A 19076-nucleotide genomic window follows, 5' to 3' on the forward strand; every position below is an offset into this window, starting at 1 on the left:
ACCAAATCCCAAATTAGCAGTGTTCTAACTGCTAATACAGAATAAAGCATTTCCTGCATTTTTTATGCATAAAATTATTAGCTTAACATTGTGCTAGCCATCATGTTAGCATAACAAACTCTGAATATGTCTTGTAAAAACAATGTTTAGTTTTATTTAGGCAAAAACGTACAAGCAGGAGATTAGAGCATAAAAATGGACAATACGCACCAATAACTGTATATATCTACTGACGACTATATCAAACTGTTGCAGCTGTTATAGTTTTGCTTTGGTGCTAACGACTATAATCACACCCATCACTTGTTGTTGTACATTCAGGGAAATCAGTTTTAAACGACATTACCCACAATGCAGTGCGCGCGAAAGTCGCCGCACCTTCGCCGGGTGGAGCTTGTGAACGTGGGAACGTCTATGAGGCTGCTGCTGGTTGTTAGAGTGAAAATTGTTTGAGAGGGAGGTGAGGCGACCTGTGCGCGGGGATTGGAAGGAGAAGTAAGTTTTTACAGTGTCTGCGGACAGTTTTCGTGTCAGCGGGGAGGCGGAATACAGAGCGACAAATGATTTATAGGAGTCCAAGCAACAGGGCACGGAGAGAGATGTCAGGGACTGTTTCAGCCTTGAGCAACGGGAAGCGCGACTAGTACACCGCAACGCGGAAAATATCCAGGGGAGAGAGAATGCGAATGGTGCGAAGATACCGAAATCAAACAAAATGGAAACGATGTAGCGTCGCTGCGGCATCTCATATAGCTAGAACTAACGTTAGAGTAGGAAATAGATAGCTAAGGAGCTAGCACGTTAACTAACATACATGTAAAGTTATTCCCAGGAGAAGCTGAAGCAGAGCCCGGAGGCGTCTGTTGAATCTGAAGAGTTCATCAGTGTTGCGAAATCATAGAAGATAAATAAGAAGATGCTACGGAGAAGACTGAACCGCCTGGTATGTGTGCTTGGCATCAACACTACACATACACACACATCGTTAGCTTATGACACCCAGCTGCTCCAGCTAGCGTTTTAACTGCTGTGATTCTGCCCTGGAAGAAGGAGCCGCTTAGCTGACACTTCCAGTAACTAACCCCCACACCCCCTCCCGCCTGACATTTTACATTTTATTTATTTATTTTTTTGGAGAAACCACCCAGTTTACAACAAACTTGTAAAACAATGTGAATCAGCTGCTGTCTCACCTCAGTGCTCTCCTTTTAGCCGGCTGTCTGTTGTTGGGTGAGTTCAGGCAGGAAGTCACGACAGCTACACCCTCAGCTCATATAAGGCTGCTGGTTGACATAAATATATAGCTTGTACAGAAGTAAAGTGAAAACAGCCACCTGCATTAAATAAAGGGAACTACAGCTCCATGGAGTGAACACCTACCTGTGTGCACAGACGTGGGCTGCTGTCCTCTGGGGGGTTTAGATGCTAAAAAAAAAACATGCACTCAGTTATAAGGAAGGAATCTAGTGTGTTGCTGTTATAGTTGAATAGCATCTGTTGAAACAGAAGTAGAGAATATTAATGGATTACTACATTAAAATAAATCAAGTGTTTATAGCTTCAGCCATTGCTCAGCAGAAATACAGAAGTTGTCAGCATGTGCAATATAGAAACTTTTTATAGGTTAAAATATCATGTTGCACATCATCATTGACTATAGATATCCATCCTCATGATGTATCGTTGCACCTCGCTGTCTTTTGATTTTTTGGATGGTCTTATTTTAATCTGCATAATAATCCCTATGCACACATTACATATTCAACCTATATTATGTGATTTTGACTGTCACAGACAGTTTACTTTTGTTAGCAGTGCATTTTTAAAGACACCTTGTAATATATAATAGTAGTCAGTGGTTGGGTATAATATGGTGTCTAACTGCAGAAATAGCACTGTTTCTAGGATGATCTGCTCTTTTCTGCAGCACTCTTATTTGTTCAGTTTAAGAAGTTGGTGTTTTGCCAACAAGAATTGCTTTGACATCATATTTCGTGATTGGTTAATTTAACGCCGACCCTTTTTAAAGTTCATCCAGTGGTTTGATTGCCTCTCGTGCATTAACGATGAGCGGGGGCTAGCGTTTATAAATGCTAAACCGACTTTACCACCCCTTTATCATCCTCTTATGCACCAGTAGCTTATTGTCATCATTGGGCTGGATCCCCCACCTGCTATGTGAGCAGTATAGATACCGACAGTGAATAAGGAGAAGCAATATAATAATTATAGTGCCTGACCCTCCTCCTGGCCTCTCTCTAAGTGTTGCCAGGTCAGCTGATTTTCCCGCTTCTAGAGAGGATTGCTGCTGTAATTTCTCTTCAGTGTGAGCTGTAAATAATATTTTGTGCAGAGCAGCCAGCCACGCTGTCACTGATGCACACAGTGCTGTTATCTCAGAGGCTCTGGCTGCCTGCCTCCTGATTCACACCACCCTCCCCTTGCCCACGGGAGGTACACGTGCATCATGAAGAGGGAGAAAGATAGAGAAGGGGGAGAGCGAGTGACTGTACCAAAAGGCACAGAGGAAACCTCCCATGAGTCTCCCACTATGATGCACCATGCCACTAAATCCTGAGTGTGGGGCAGGGCTTTTCATCGAGGGTGGGTGGGGGGAGCACCAGAGGTTGTAATGCTCTTGACAGGAATGCAAAATCACACAGTTGCCTTTGATGTTCTTTCAAGCCCTTGAAGGCAGCAGTGTGATCTGTGAGAGGTGGAGCCTGGCGGAAATGTGATAGTATTCATTGTGGGAGACCCTGCCTTGAGTGCAAGAAGCAGAGCACAGGCACGTGAAAACACACCATCACCCAAGCAGCACCTCAGGTTTTTTTTTGCACCATGGTAACTGGGATCTCCTCCTACTCACTAGCTCAGTTAAAATAACACAAGTGAAGTTTCTACGGTATGTTTTGACTCTGTTACAGTATACCAGTGCAAATACTCCTTTTGCTTAGTGATGTGTGAAGTTCTGCATCCGCCACTCAGAGTTGCAGGTGTTTTTACCCCTAAGCACAAAGAAAGGAAGTGACTGCATAAACACCAATAGAGCTGCTTTGTTTCTGGAAAAACATTGTCATCAGTTGACAAAATAAACAATAAGTGTTTTGTAGTTTTACCTTCTGAGTTGTGAAGATTTGCCTTTTTGTCATATGTTGAAGGGAAATTAACACATTTTACATGCAAAATGATTTAGCAAGAAAATGGCTTAATACTGCTGTCATCCTGTTATGATGCTGCTTCAGTGAGGATTTACACACCTCGACTCTGTTCTACTGATTCAGTTGTGGTTCAGTGTTCCTGTGATGAAATCACTTCCCCATTGCTCTTCAGTCTTTCTATCTTGCTGTAGGCTGAAGTGCTGAGGCCTGCAGCCTCTGTGACCCGAGCACGAGTGAGCAGACCCTTTCCTGGCAGGAGATGTTGTTATGTGTAAGGGGTTTGAAGGACTGCATGTGAAATGTGTTTGGAACCCTCTGGACTTTGCAAACCTGTCTCTCAGGTCAACCAAGCGGCCATACAATCTGAAATGTTCCACACAAACCCTTAACGCAGGCAATGTTGACATGCAGTCACACCACAAGCATCACTCTACTCTTTTCAGCATTGAAAAGAGATTTTTCTTCACCTGCTGCATTGATCATAGATCAACATTTATGATCATTGGGATCATAAATGTATGGATATTTTAAGACTAGATTTTTTTCGTAGCAGTCAAGCTTACATGAGTAGGGTGGAGTAGGTGGATTGTTTATTGTTCCGCAGGTGAAGTGCAGATCTTTATCATGTGCAAAATTACTGCTTAGCAACCTTATCATCATGATTGTAGAGACATTAGCTAAGGTAAGTTTGCTAGATACTCATCACTGTTGTTTTGCAGACGAATTTCCATGCATGCTGCACCACCATGATTGATGTGTTTTAGTCGTACAGTGTGTTCCCTGCAAGCGGCAACCTTCGGGGCTCAAAGTTGAAGCCCATGCGGAAGTGTCAAAACTTGTAATTCACATCGCAACTGCTGGGGGCTGGCTCCAAAAGCGAGTCATTTCCCATAGACTCCCATGTTAAAATGGCCGAATTCAGAGCAGAAAAGAACATGTTTACAGTCTGGTACAAAAAACCACTCTGGTCTCAAATGATAGGTTCCCTTCTAGTGTCAATTGTACAGGGGGCGGGGGGTGAATTTTTTAACAACTCACTCTTTTCAATTGTATTCGGACTTAAAATTATGCGTAATTATGGGCGCTGCTGCTTGAGTGACAGACAGTTGACGTATCACAGCGTGAGTTTCCTGCTTTCGCGATCGCACGCCCCCCCAAACCCCGCTCGTGCTCCCCCTCTTTGTCCATATTTGGAGTTTTGGTGGACATGACGCTGCCAACATGGCGGCGGTCATCACGTCCCAGAACCTCCCACCGAGCCTCAAAACGGCTCTTCAGAAACAAACGGGTGACGTCACGGAAGCTCTGTCCATAGTTTGTACTGTCAATGGTTCCCTGTCACAGTGTGATGTTCACTGGCCTGCTGATTGTTGATTAATCATTATATTTTAACAGTACCTTTGATTGATTGTTCAAAAATTGGAAGAATGAACAGCTGTAAAGTATAGATACATTTTTATTAAGTCTTGCTTTAAGATGCTGACATCTTTTAGCTGCTAACAGCACCTGTTGGAGCTTTAACACAAACAGAGTTCTCACTGTTGTGTGAGCAGTTATGTTAAGAGTGCATCTGGGGACCAAACAAGGCATGTAGAGCCATTTGATTTATCTGGCCTCTTTGATTAGGAGAGATGCGTATTGATTGGAGCTGCGCTCAGTTTTGCCGCCATTAGTCTTGCAACCATGAACTTGCTGGCGAACAGAATTGCTTACTCTGATTTCTTTCTCTTCCTTCCTCTCTCTCCGTCTGGCCTCCTGCACTCTGCCCAGTAATGGAAACACAGCCAAAGGAGCTCATCTGCAACACACAGCGGGATAATAAATATATTTAGTGTGTAGAGGGAGGTGGTGTGAAAGAATAAACGGCCGGCTGTGGGATAGTAGGCTGATGAAATATAGTGGGAGAGACCAAAAAAAAGCACCTGCGTGACTCAAAGCCGAGAAAATGGAGTGAAACCGTGGGCGGACCTGTTGTCTCTTTGCAGCTCTCCACCTAATGGAGAGACCCTTTTCAGGCTACTTGTGGTGGATAACACAGTGAGCTGTTCAGGGTGGATACATGGGGACCACAGATAGCTTTTTGAGGCAATTTCCCACTTTCTTTTAAAAGCTAGGTTGAATTCTCAGTTTGTACCTCTAAATAATTCAGGTCGCTTCATTTATTTTGAATTCTCCTCACATTGCTCCTCCCTTTCCTGACCCACGTATCCCCGCTCAGCGCTTGGCTGGTGGCACTCAAAATGCATCCTCATCATCCATATATGTATAAAGGCTCATCCAGAGATTTCTCTGTGCCATGCTCCAGCTCTCGTATTACTCAGAGAGCATTCGCAGTGAGATGTGAAGAGAATGCTGAGATATGTGTGTGTTTTAGGTGTGTGTGTGTATGTGTCTGTGTCTCACTCTCTGTGTCTGAGCACGGAAGGAAAGGGAAGAGACATCAGCATCTGTGATATTTCATCATGCTGGTTTTTTATCATCACCTGGAACGATAGGGGAACTCGCTGACGCAGAGAAAGAGGAACATCATATGTGCATTTAACGAGTGCTGTAGTACATATGAATGTGCCCCTTCCCACATGCAGTACCTAGGTTAAGCAACATCCTATAATGATTATCTCCATGGCAAACTCCCAGCTAGGCAGACAGGCATTACTCAGTCACAGGGAGAGAAAGTAGTTTGTTTTTTTTAATGTGGTTGCACTTCAGTGGGAGGAAACGCCTGATTAGAAGACCAAAATCAACCATGTCCTGCAAAGCAGAGGAAGGAAAAGGGCCACATTGATTCTTGTCATTAGTCTTGTTGCCTTCCTATGCAGTGTCTCAGGATAATTAATCGAATAGCAATTACAGGCAGTGTAGCCTAGTACATTATTAAAGATAATGTCATCAGTAGGGATGTAGCTGAGATGGAGATTTTTAAAGCTCGTCAGCATTAGGATGTTCTGTAAATGCCTTTTTGTTGCTATTGCATGGCTCGCTGCCAGACATAATGGTCGGGGTGCAGGGGAAGGTGGGGGGCCTCGGCCTCTTTAGTGTTGTGCAGTTTTGTTTAGTTACCAATCCATACTCTACATAGGAAAAAGTAGCTGGATCAGGCACATCCTTCTAAGTAGATGTATCTGGTGTTTTGTCGCACACACTCACACACATGAACAGAGAGCATGTGCATTTGGCTGGAAAAGCCATACTCCATTTAAAGCTGCGGTGCTTTAAATTCTAGTTAATTATAGATTAAAGTGTGACTAGGCTGTAGCTTGAAATGTGCTTGCTTTTCTGGCCTTAAAACATAAAGTCTGTGTGTGGGGGTTTGCTCCATAAGAATCATAGAAACTAATGCACCTTTGTCATTTTCCTCCTGAACTAACTGGTCAAAAGAAAGGGAACAAGGTTCATATTATAATGGTGGTATAAAATATAATCTTAAACCGAAGTGTGAGTAAATGTTTTAGGTACTATAAACCAGTTAAAAAATAACTTCCTCAGATAATATGAAACGCTCGTGCGAAGTCTTTTAAGTTTCCGTTTAGAGGAACTGCATGCCTCAGCTACATGACTGATCACAGACCTTTGTCAGCATTGTGTAACTTTCTTACACATTTCCTGTGGTCATTCATTGTGTTTCTCAACATTGTTTTTGATCATCCTCTCTGGTGTCAAACAATAGCTGATTTAGGTCTCCCACTGTGTTCAGATGTTTATTAATTTGAGTTTTTTTGAAACAATGTACACAGGCATTCCTCAGATAAAAGTCTTTAATCTCCTGGCTACCTGTTACCTAGTTATAAAATAACAATATTTTTTTTCAGAAGTTTAACATTTCAAAAGTGTTGCAAAAATAGTCAACGCAATGTTGGTCTGATTTTTTTTTTTTTTTTCAGGCAACCAAATGATTGAGGAAGCAGCTCCCAGTGCAAGGTCTAGATGAGTTACCCCTCCTCCCCATTGTCGAGGGACACAGTGTAATGTAGGCCAGTACCAGCCCATGGTACAGTACACTCTGTGTCTCCTACAGCTGCGGGGATGCTAGTAGAACAATGAGCCTTTGCCTATCCACAACAGCTTCTTAGGATCAGCCCTCAGTTGAAGTTGGACTATTATTACTCTGTGGGGGTATTCATCACTGTGTGCAAACAGCGGACAGAGGAGAGAGTAGCCTCTAATATGGGGTCTTTATACTATGCCGTAGGCCAAGTGTTGATGAATCCATAATGGAGGTAACTCCTATTACAGTATCATTATGGAGTAATGTCTCTGCTTTTCATTGATTTGGTAGCCGTCTGTGTTGGTAACTTATATTAATGTGCGCTCTTAATGCTTTTGAGAGAGGGGGTCGATTTGTTTGAATTGCAGGATATTAAGGTGCGTTGCATTGCACCCACATCCGCTCGGATATAAAATGCTGTAATGATTTTTAAGCTAATCGTCATTTGAAGCACATTGAGCTGCTCCTATATTTAAAAGAAGATGCTATACAAAAACAATTTTTTGACACAGGGATTTGACACAGCAGATAGACAAACGCTGTTAACATGCTTTCTTTTTCCTTTTTTTTCTTGCATACCTCACTTTTTTGAACTCTCGCCCTACTTACAAAATTATATAAACACATCTTTAACTGAAGTCAGCTTCACCTGAGCCTGATAACAGCTGGCTCTCAAAACTAATTTATTCGTTGTAGTGATGTTCCATTTATTGGGGAAAGAAGATGGCTTATACACAATATACCTTAAAATACTGCTAAGAGATGACAAACAGGTTGGCAATTTAGTAAGTAGTTCTATTGAGTCTCAACAAAACCCATGTCTGAGTAAACAGAGAAACTTTGTTACCACCCAGTAATGTTTAAAATCTATGACATTCTGTAGTACTACTGTAGAATACATAAGAAAGTCTCATTACAATCTACAGATTTTTCAAATGTGTAGGATTTATTGATGATTTATTGAATGTCTGTTACACTTAAATATCAGAAAGGTTCTTTGTAGTGAAATAGGACAAATTAGCACATGTAAAATAGCTTTGTTAAGAACATGTTTTCTGCAAAGTAAGTGCAACAAAGAGGTAAATACTTTGTGAAGTCATTGTGGTGACAAACCTTTAACTTTGATTAGATGTTAACATGCCTGTGTTTTCCCTCAAAAGATTTAAGAAATGTTTTTGGGTTAGCCACACTGATGTCTATAAACAAAGGATGTTTTAATGTTCTTTTGGTCATCATCATTTTCTAAAATAAATAATTGGCTACTCTTAAAGGATATTAGTACCTTTTATTAATGCACTTATTATTTTGTCATCATCGTGAGAGCTCTTTGCTGTCATTTACTCTTTACGTCTCTGTGTTCTTCCCTCGTTGCCCTGTGCTTGTCCCTGTACACTTCAGGTACATGCGGTGTGTTTAGAGAAGTGTCCACACACATACACACAGGTGACGATAACGTAACTGGCATTAAACAAAAACAAAGACCTAAAACCAAAATGTTTTTAAAGTTAGGACAAATGTGTGTTTTCAATCTTACATAAATGCAACAGCCAACAGGAACTATCTCAACAATTCAATTCAATTTAGTTTTATTTATATAGCACATTTTGCAATCAGAAATTGTCTCAAAGCGCTTCACAGAAACTCAGAGTGTGAGACCCAGAGCCTGAACCCCCTTAAGAGCACTGTGGCAAGGAAAAACTCCCTTTAAGAGGAAGAAACCTTGAGCAGGACCTGTCTACTTAAGGAGGAACCAGTCCTGCGGCTAGTCGGCCGGGTAGAGGAGGAGAAGAGGGAGACAGGACAGAGAGGATGAAGGAGAGCATCAACAGCAGCTAGAAGAGAGAGAGAGAGGTTAGCAGAGGGGGTGCAAGTGATGCTGGGCTCAAGACCGGTGACTCTGCTACTTTCTACTGATCCTGGAGTGGCTGTTGTGGCCTGTGGGCTGTATCTTGTCCAGGTCTAATGTATCCTCTGTACATTTTCTGCAGTCCAGACTTTGAGCACTTAGATGTGTAATCAAAACTGAGAGAGTTACAATTAGTGAGACAGAGTGCACATGCTGGAATAAGACAGACAAGTGGGCTGACATAAAAAAGGGCGAATGAAAGAGGCAAGAGCCAGAGAGTGCTGCAGTGATGAACAGCATTGACTCAACACATGCATCTTTCCCCTTGCATCCAAACCTTCATCACTCTAACCCATTCAGCCTGTCATAATAGCAACTTTATGTTGCTGTGAGGCTGTTTTACTGTTTGGTGGAGGTTAGACTTTACTTTGCACAAGCATTTAGTCATTCCATTCATTACTCTCAGAATGATATTTGATGTTCAGACTTTTTAGCGTCATTGATCATCTCTTGGGACATTTCCTCCATTCGTTTCTTTTCTGTGGTAAAAGAAGAAGCTGCAAGGTAGAAAAGGTAGACCTTTAATAAGTCTACCTAAACTGAGAGCATCAACATAAAAACCCGAGCAGCAGTTGGAGCAGATGTTGCATGTTACTGAAGGACTGCTATGCTCACACACACACACGCTGCACTCACCTCATACACTTCAGCTGCAAAGGAAATTTCTTTGTTCATTTTTTCACCGGAAATTGCCCAAAAGGGAACTAAGGTCGAATGGGATCAGAAACCTAACAATGAATCTGTCATTCTCAGAGCAGTGGAGTTTGTTAGCGATACACATGCAGGATATAAAAGATCTGCAGGCATTGGTCCCCAGTGCTCTCGCCTCTTTGCACAGTTCCCTCACACCTCATTAAATGTGTTTAAGTAGATTTTCTTAGTGGATTTTTTCAAAGCTTAATGGCACAGCTCCTGCATTCAGTGCTGGAAGAGCTTAGTGTTTTTGTCCCCTGTGCAAGGTTACAAAACCACAGACGCAGGCTGATCATAACAGGAGCTGAACCCACTCTATTCTTTTGGGCTCACTTCTTGTCCAATTTGCTTCGGCACATTTGTAAGAAAAGGTTGAAGCATTGTTTGACCACAAAATTCACTTGTGTCAGGATAAATAATACCTGCGCTTTCATTGTCACGCTTGTTTTGTTGTACACACCAAGGTGTCATCTTCACACCTCGTCTGCCTGAGCCAAACTACTGTTAAGCCTGGACGCCAAGCGTAGCAACAGAAGATGCAAACATTAGAAAGTACACTTTGGTATTCAGAGCTCTTCTGGAAGCCAGAACCACTTTTATGGTAAGCTCACTGACTGACTTGCAAACCATAAATGGTAACACGTTCTGTGAAAGGAGTCAATTTATTGCCTAATTTCTCTGTCCTTCACATGTTACCTGAGGGGGTGCATTACAAACTCAGCAGTTCTCCACTGTGAACAGGAACTTTAGCCAGTAGGGGCACTCTGTGTTTTTGTGTTTTTCCTGGCCGTCTCTACTGTAGGCACTTTTTTTTTCTCCCCCCACACCCCACAAAAATCTCATATATGGGGCTCCTGTGATGAAAACAAATGATGGGTGAAAAACACCTAATAACCCTGAAAAATGGTCATATAGGAGATGTTACAGTGATCGGAGCAGGCACAAAGGTGCATACTGCCCTAAAATGTTTCCTGCTGTGGAACACTGGGTAAACAAAAGACTGAATGGTAGATATTTTTACTCCCTTCTTTAGGCCCATCTCAGTCATTTCTAAACTTGTTGGAACTGATATTAGAGAGCTAAACCTATTATAATAGCTGTCAATTGGTTGACCAGCCGCTTATTGACATGCAACTATTTTGATAATCTGTAGTCTAGTAGATTATTTTATACATTTATTTATAATAAAATTATAATGCATCTTTTTTGTAGTGACACACTGCAGACTACTGCACCAGAATAGACCACAGCTGAATTATCCCCTTGATACAGTGCCAAATGTATTAAATGAAATTTATGTGAAATTGTAATACATTAAGTTTGACAAATGCGGTGCTTTCAGAAAGTCACTGCGATGGATTGTAAGACAATCAACAGGCCTTGTCATTTTCTGGTTACTCAGTGCGTTTGTTCAGCTAACACCATGCAGATGGTGACAAAACAGAATAGTCACTGAATAGTGAGATGGTGTGACAGGACGCAGTGTCATCAGACCAGAGTCATCACTGGCAGTTTGGCAGTGGCTGAATGCAGCCTTACATCTCCTTCGCTCTCAGTGGCGCACCTTTCCCCACCCTGTCCCAGCATATGCTTATTTCACAATGTGTGCATAATTTAATTTAAAGCACAATTTAATGTAAAGTTTGAGCCACACTTAATTCTCTAATGCACCATTAATTTTCGACTGAGCAATTATATCACAGTCCAATTGTGCACCGGATGTTTGCTTTATTGATCTCCATTCATGTTTTGCAGCTGAGGCTTTTTAATCAAGGATGAATCTACTGTTTGATATTGACATACTGGCACTTGATTCTATACTTTACTTACTAAGATCGTTGGCACTGAATGGTGTCATTTGACCTTTGACAGTGAGGCAAAGATAATGCAATCACTTCTATTTTTCCTTACATTAGCATTTCTTGTGTAGCCCTTAGGTTAGTATTTTAGAGATGAGCATTGCAATCACGTAACTGCTCAAAAATGAAGTGGGCCCCTTTGCCTCACCCTTAATACATTTTACAGTAAATCCACCACCAAATCAGTGGTCATTCAATAGTTCTAATCTTCTTCTTCTTCTTCTTCCTTTTATGCACAATGAGTTTAAACATTTTCCACTGCGTGCCTGTTGGTTGTTTAACAGTGTTTGTGCTGAGTTGCTAGCTTGGATATCATGGTTGTTTATCTGATCTGTCCATGACCTTGAAACTGCTTGCATTAGCATGGTGCTTGTGCAAAATCAGAGGTGGACACAAGTGAAAGATTGTTCTTGCAGAAGCCAGCCAACCAAAACTGTTGACAGTCTGACCTGTAACCCTGAAGTACAAGCCAGGCACTTCTCATGTACTTCGAGGCTAATTTGGTTTGTAGATTTTGCATCTACATGTCATGCTGTGTCTGCACAGCCCTCTTGTATGTGTTTTACACTACTGGTCCTACATTGGTTTCTGTTGTTAGAGTTGTTCACTGGATTGCTTCTTTTAAATGTGTCTGTTTTACACAGAAAGATCACTGAGCTCACTGTTACTTTGGGCTGGTTGTTTTTTAGATACAGTAAAACCTGGATGTACTTGAATTCTGTTGTACTTCCTTGCATTCTTCCTTCCTCCCACTCTTCCTCCCCTCCATATCTGACAGCCAGGTCTGTCCAGTGCTGCTGGAGAAGTGTCAGTATGTGCTGAGCAGGATGGGGATGGTAAAGTTGACATCCATACTGAGGTGTGAACATAGCTGCTCATGCATAAGGGAGTATTATGTAAGCCGACCGGCTCCCTTCTCTAGTCTGTACTTGAGAGAGAGGATGGGAAGTGTTTTGAAAGCAACACTTTTGGCCTTTACTTGGCCTTTATCTTGTTCTCTGACTGTTATTGAGAAGCAAATGACTGTCAACTACACTCACTGTGGGTAGGTTGTGTTTTTATTTCTGCATGCATAAACTGGGCTTTCAAGTGTTCAAGGCTATTCTTTGATCTAACCTCTTGTCAAAAACAGACTTTGGGCAGCTTGCTGTCCAGGTGGCCGTAATTCACACGCACCCTGGCATTTGTCCAGGATCAGATGTTCATGGTAATCTGCGCCCTCAACCCATATGTTTCTGGCATTTTATTTGTGTTAAAGCGGATCCCCTGCTAGCACAACCCTCAGTACTTTACTAACTCGGTAATAGTGTTTATGCACAATTAGAACTGAGGAGAATACTATGTTCAAGAATAAGAACTGGGTTTTTTAGTAGGGTCATATTTTTGACTGTCAGAGGTTTAATGTAGTGAAACAGTCACATCTTTTTGCACATTCACATCTAGCCGTTACTCTACTTGTCAAACTTTGTCCATGTGAGGAGGACGATCAAACACTTATCTGTGAATGAGGAATTCATCTTCGCTTTCCAATAAAAAACATCTGTGCTTAAAACATTTAAGAGACAGTTGAACAGTGATTATTTAGCTTTATCTTACCTAACTAATGAGTAATAAGGGGATAAAATAGATACAGTATGACTTTAAATCAGCCTTTGAGATATGTCAAAACAGTTTTTTGACTGATCAGTTAATTTACTCTTGAAAAGGTGGAGAGGTCTTTATCCTTGATGAGATAAGGAACATCCTTGAGGATAAGAAAGGCGAGAAGGTTAAAGCAAATATGGGTTGTTGTAGCTCTGGCTGATCCAGTTTAGTCGCTGTGTTTATCGTGATCTTCCAGACCTTGTAGCTGTTCACAAGGAAAGCCTTGGGATTTCATGTGTGGGAGCAAAGAAATTGAGGCCAGTGAGAAAGGAGGGTAAGCCAGGTTTTTAGGCTACGTTTCTCTTGGGACACACTGCTTGTGAACAGCACTGTGAAAATGACTATTCATTCACAATGGATCACTACAGTACTCATGCACCAGTCTCGTATACTAGTGTTGGTATTTATACTAACCGTATTACAAACACTGGGAATTGGCCACATATTACTGATCACAATCTTGTTTCTTAGCCACTGACAAATTAAATTTTCACAAGCCTAAACAGAATATGAATATTTTGCTAAAGTTATGACAACGACTTGGCCTTTGTGACTAGCTCTGTGGTTCCCTCTGAATAAACCTCACTCCTACCTGATAATCACTCTGATATTTTCTCACTTCCTATTTTGGGTTGGTTTATATTATTGTTTTAAGATTTACATAAAGAGAGCTCATGTAAAGTTATTACAACAACCTGGCTTCTGTCCCTCCTTTTGGATTCACCTTACCTGCCTTTTATAGAAGAAGAATGCCGCGGCCACAACATTTTTGAGAGAAGTCCAAAATGTCTCTGGCTCCTGACCTGTCTTCTGAAGTCTTTCAGATGTTGTGGTGGTTCGTCTGAGCGTGTTTGATATGTTTACGCACATCAAAAGTCTTCCTGCATCACAGCAAGGGAGCTCAACTCGGTAATCTGAGCACAGCATTTTTCTCTTGGCTGCTCATATTTATTGTTTCTTTACTATCGATAGTGATCGACTGGGTATGCAAGCAAGTTATAGGACCCACACATTGACCCTTGTCACACTTTTCTTTGTTCCTTCTCTGAATTACTGGCTTCTCCACAACAATTTTCCAGGAGAGCGCTTTTCAAGTCTTTTTAATGTTCTGCTCCACAGCAGAAATTCTAATCTTCTAATTCTGTGGGTGGAATTTAGGCCTCATCAGACTGTGGCCACAATAATTCCTTTGTGTTTGAGTTATACTTGATACAACAATACACCACCTTTGTTTATGATGATTTACTTATTACTGCCAGGCTTCAGATTAAAGGTTCTTCCTCCCCTCATTTGCACCCCTCCCTTTTGCATCCTCCTTCAGCTTGGTGGTGATGAGAGAAGAGTGGACAACAGGACTATCTACATTGGTCATCGGTCGTGCCCTGCCAGTGAAGTTTTCATACCACCCAAGTTCTGTGATAACAGGATTGTTTCCTCCAAGGTAAGAAGCACATGCATATGCCAGGGCTCCATTTCTGGCCATATAATAGGATAAATTTAATATGCCTTTGTTTGTTCCTGTGCTCATCTGTGTATTATGTTTGACTTGCCTTCTGGCATTTGTCTTGTCTAACCTGAAATGCAAAATGAACTCTTGAACAGTCCTGAGCATTTCCATGTCTTCCTTTCTCTGTTCCTCCTCCCACTGCCTCTCCACATTCTTGTCTTTGCTCCCAACGGAAGGTGATTATTTGTCTGTCAGGGGAGCACTGACTGTGGCAGTGAAATACATGGCTGCTATTAATGTACTAGAAGGGTGGGCAATTCGGTTGTTTCCCGTGAGCTTTGATAGACTGCTCTGAGAAGGAAGTGTTGTGAGAGTAAGATGGCCATGGGATTTATAGTGGTGCAGTGGGTCCCAGTGAGGAAGGGCCAATCAATTGGCTCCTGCCAGTATGTCAGGGTAAACAGCCTTTAATTACTCCAGCTGTAGTGTTTATGCTCCTCCATGCCTCTGCTCTCCATCATCCTGTTGCTCTTGCAGTCTGCAATGACCAGTCTCCGCCTCTCCTCTTGCTGTCGTTGCGGCTGCACCAGCACACTACGGCACACACTCTCTGCTGCTGCCACCCCCCTTTTCTCATTACTTTCAGTCTTTTCTTTCAAGCAAAATGAGATGGGCCGTTCTGCTGCCTCTGCATTTCAGCACTCTCCCCATGCAGACGTTCCCCTTCATAAACACACCCATATTGCTGTTTCTGTCAAGTCTGTGTGTGTGAGTAAGTGTGTGTAAAGGAGTGTGTTTTGTGTTTTTTTTTTGTTTTTTTACCCTGCTATTTTGTTGTGAAGCATAAAGTAACCAGGAGGGTATTGTTGAGATGTCTTCCAGGGACTTAAACAGATAAAAGTGTTGCTTCAATTCAGACGTTATCAGCAGTTACGACCACTTAAAAAAGAACAAAACGTGCAACAAAACATTTGCTAACCTGATAAGCCCTGCATTCAAGTGTAGCCAAATTCATCTGATGGAATACCTGTGGTTCCCCAAGGGCCATCTCCCCAGGCAGCACAAAGAACAGAGACTCAGCTATTGAAGCTGCCTTCCTATTTTTCTTCTCCAGTTCAGACAGTACACACACATGCTAGAGTGTGTAAATACTGAATGTCTATAATCTCTCTTCCCATGCCAAGCCTTTCTTTAACCTCCCTAAATTTGGTTGAAAAACATCAAGCAGGTCGGGGAAAATTAGAGGGCAAAGAGCAACAAAAAGCAGCAGCCCACAAGCTGCCATGCGTATTTTATTTCTCTGGGACTTACATGCATGTGTTTTTCTCCTTTTTCTCCCCTCAGTATACCGTTTGGAACTTTCTACCAAAGAACCTGTTCGAGCAGTTTAGAAGAATTGCCAATTTCTACTTCCTCATCATCTTCCTGGTGCAGGTAAGGACATGCTTTGTCATTGTTTATCATTTCATGTGTTTACATGGGGCTGGGTTAATGTGCAGTCAGGCTGTGTGTGCTGTTGAACATCTAATATAGTTCCAAGCAATAATATGAGAGAGAATGGAGAAGCAAACTTGTTGATCGATTGAATGGGTGAGTGTATATAATGTACACGGTCATCACAATGGGTGTGTTCCCCATATGAAAAGTGCTGTGAGAAGGGAAAAAGTGTTATTTGCACGTGGTCACTGCAGGTGTTAAACAGAAAGAGGATGTGTGAACTGAACAACATGTTTGGAGTGTTTGTGCGTTTATATTAGCTGGTGTGAAATTTTTCCCTCGAGGCCTGAGTAGTGTGAATATGTGTGTGTATGTTTTTTTTAGAGTTTATCCTGATAGAACAGAAATAGTTTATGAATCCAGTCCCACAGGGGTCCACAATCTTCCTTACTTGCTCCAGAATTGTTTTAGCAGCCAGAATATTGGGACATTGTTTTTGGTGTATTTGGACAATGATGATAGGCAAGTAGATTTTATCTTTATCTAATATATTGATATGAAAAATTTGAAAATTACATTGCTGATATCAGATTATCTTTGTGTCTGTCATTGTTGGTTTGTGTTTGTGTTTGTGTTTGTCACTCTATTGAAGCATGAACTGGTGTAAATTGCTGACTAAAATGCAATTAATGGCCTATTTCTGTACTCTTAAGTGAGTCCTCTCCTCTCCTTTATATTATTTTATTCTACTCTGCCAGTCTGTGATTGGAATGGGACAAAAAAAGACAGGAAGATCCATTGCTTACACCTGCTGCTGCTCTTCCATCATCCCTTTTATTCTCCTGTTCCTCTTTATGATCAGTGGAAATGGAAACTAACCTTTCTCCTTTTAGCAGTAACCTAAACTATAGCAACAAACAGCCCTCCAGTGTAAACAGGTGCTGGTTTTGGGCCTGCTCAGAAGGGATGTGCAGTCCCTAGTCACATACTGACTGAATGAGCTCACAGAGTGACTGTTCCTACAAGACAATCACTGAAACGAAACTGAGAAATAGCTTTTGTCGTTTGAAATTCTAAATCAATCGCTGATCAGCTGCACTGTATGTTTTCTTTGTTTATGTAGTTGACCCCTTTTTCCAGTTTGTCTAGTAAAACTCTCTTTTATCCACAGCTGATGTGTATAATTGCTGGATTTTTCAGTTGAGAGCTAATGTGTGAAATGATCATGAGCTAATGTAGTACACTTGTGTGGGAGTACACCACCAAGCTTGTTCATAACAAGCACACACACTGCCTATTGCTGCATGTACACACAAGGGTTTTCTATGCGTTTTGTGTGCAGCATTTAAATGTTTATTTGTTGGTGAATACATGTATGTATGTATGTATGCGTACATGCTTGTGATGTATGAATCAGTAGGTGTCCTGGGTTTGCTGATGGTATTTACCCAAGCTGCAGCATGGCTGGCATTTCTCCACTAATCCAGTCTCTCTAGAGGGGCTTCTTATCCTAACCACTCAGTGTTTTTTTTGCCATGCAGCCTTCTATTATATCAGAGAGAGAGAAACAGGTACACAGATTGTGCACTCATTCGGCACTTGCAGCTCGCAGACGGAAATAAACGTTCTCATTTTCCCCGAGAGGCTGCATGCAAATACTTAACCAACAACCAAATGTGATGCATCCTCTGACTCAGTTCTATACTCCTTTGTCATTTGGTCTCTTTCCTTCTTCTCCCTTTCTGTCTCACATAACCCTCATCTCCCTGCAGCGCTGCACTGCTGACGTCAGCAGGCAGGAAGCCCTCTGTACTTCTGAGTTCCACAAATAGACACAGGCTGATAAAAAAGCACCACTATTCTATAAATAGCCCTGCATGTCTTTGCTGGAGTTTGACTGAATGGGAATAGAGCGCTGGGAGAGAGTAAGAGAAATGGGGATGAGCCAGGGAGAGAGAGAGAGGGTGAAAGGGGTAGGAGGACACGAGGACCCACAGTGCTGCTCGGGGACCCCGGGGACCTGCTGTCTGTCGCTCACTCTGACACACTTCCTGGCTCAGATGAAGGGCTATGCGCTGCTCTGCTTTTCTGATCTCACACCAGCATATCAGCAGCACTACACCACTTCACTGCTGTTGCTGAGATTTTTTTGGCTTTGCATTTGGTGGAGGGAGGGCATTTGGCCATCTTGAAGTTTGGTGAGGATTGTTTTAAATCAGTGCAGATAAACTGTGGAATACAAGCTCTTGGAGGAGCTTTTGGAGGATTGTGCCGCTTGGCAGATTTACTGTAGCTCAAGATTTGTGTAGGCTTTAGCTTGCTTCAGAGCTGGCTGTTGCAATATATAGTAATTATTTGCTTATACTTAAAAACATGCAGTAAGAAATGCTGTTATCTGTGCTTCCAAAATGTGTCCACATGTATGGTGGAACAAAAAAACTGTATGTACACTGACAAATCAGCAACAGCTGTAGCTTGTCACACTACTTCCTTAAATGTAAGCTGCAGTTATCAAAACAAGGAAGCACCCCATCATTAAAAACACTGGCAGGTGAAGTAAATACTAATGATTATTTTATGGTGACACCTGGCTGAGGGTGTAATATATTTATATATTCATCCATTTAGATGTGACCAATCTACCTGAATATTGTTGCAGACCATTACAACCCTTTTGACATTGTGCATTGGCTGATTGGTGTGTATTTAAACCCAGATCCCACAAATACATAGAAATTCTTCAGTAAGGACACTATTGATCCATTGGCGGGCAGTTACTGTACAAGCATTATCCTGTTCCTAAAGTGATGGCTGTGCTTGATATAGTTACATCTTGTGTGTGAGATGAAAGAAAACCCATTTTTCTTTTTAGACTCACAGATGATGAAGAGATACCCAAAAAAAGATACCAACATTTGTACTGGCTTTTTAGTGCTCAATTTAG

General features: G+C 41.8%; 1 protein-coding gene across 6 annotated transcripts in view; it reads left to right on the forward strand.

Annotated features, from left to right (window-relative positions):
• The first annotated feature begins 392 nt into the window (after positions 1 to 392).
• The window catches only part of atp11c (ATPase phospholipid transporting 11C (ATP11C blood group)), a 35558-nt gene continuing 16874 nt past the window's right edge, over positions 393 to 19076 (forward strand). For 4 of the 6 annotated variants that reach the window (XM_028416371.1, XM_028416372.1, XM_028416376.1 and 1 more), the window contains exons 1-3: positions 393 to 943; positions 14570 to 14689; positions 16040 to 16129. In XM_028416371.1, the coding sequence (XP_028272172.1) occupies positions 917 to 943; positions 14570 to 14689; positions 16040 to 16129 (237 nt within the window). In that variant the 5' untranslated portion in view covers positions 393 to 916. Of the gene's footprint in view, positions 944 to 7042; positions 7379 to 14569; positions 14690 to 16039; positions 16130 to 19076 lie in introns of all 6 variants that reach the window. The other 2 variants (XM_028416374.1, XM_028416373.1) reach the window with 2 other exon arrangements.

Source organism: Parambassis ranga, chromosome 10 (genome assembly GCF_900634625.1).
Source record: "Parambassis ranga chromosome 10, fParRan2.1, whole genome shotgun sequence".
In the NCBI taxonomy this organism is placed as follows: domain Eukaryota; kingdom Metazoa; phylum Chordata; class Actinopteri; family Ambassidae; genus Parambassis; species Parambassis ranga.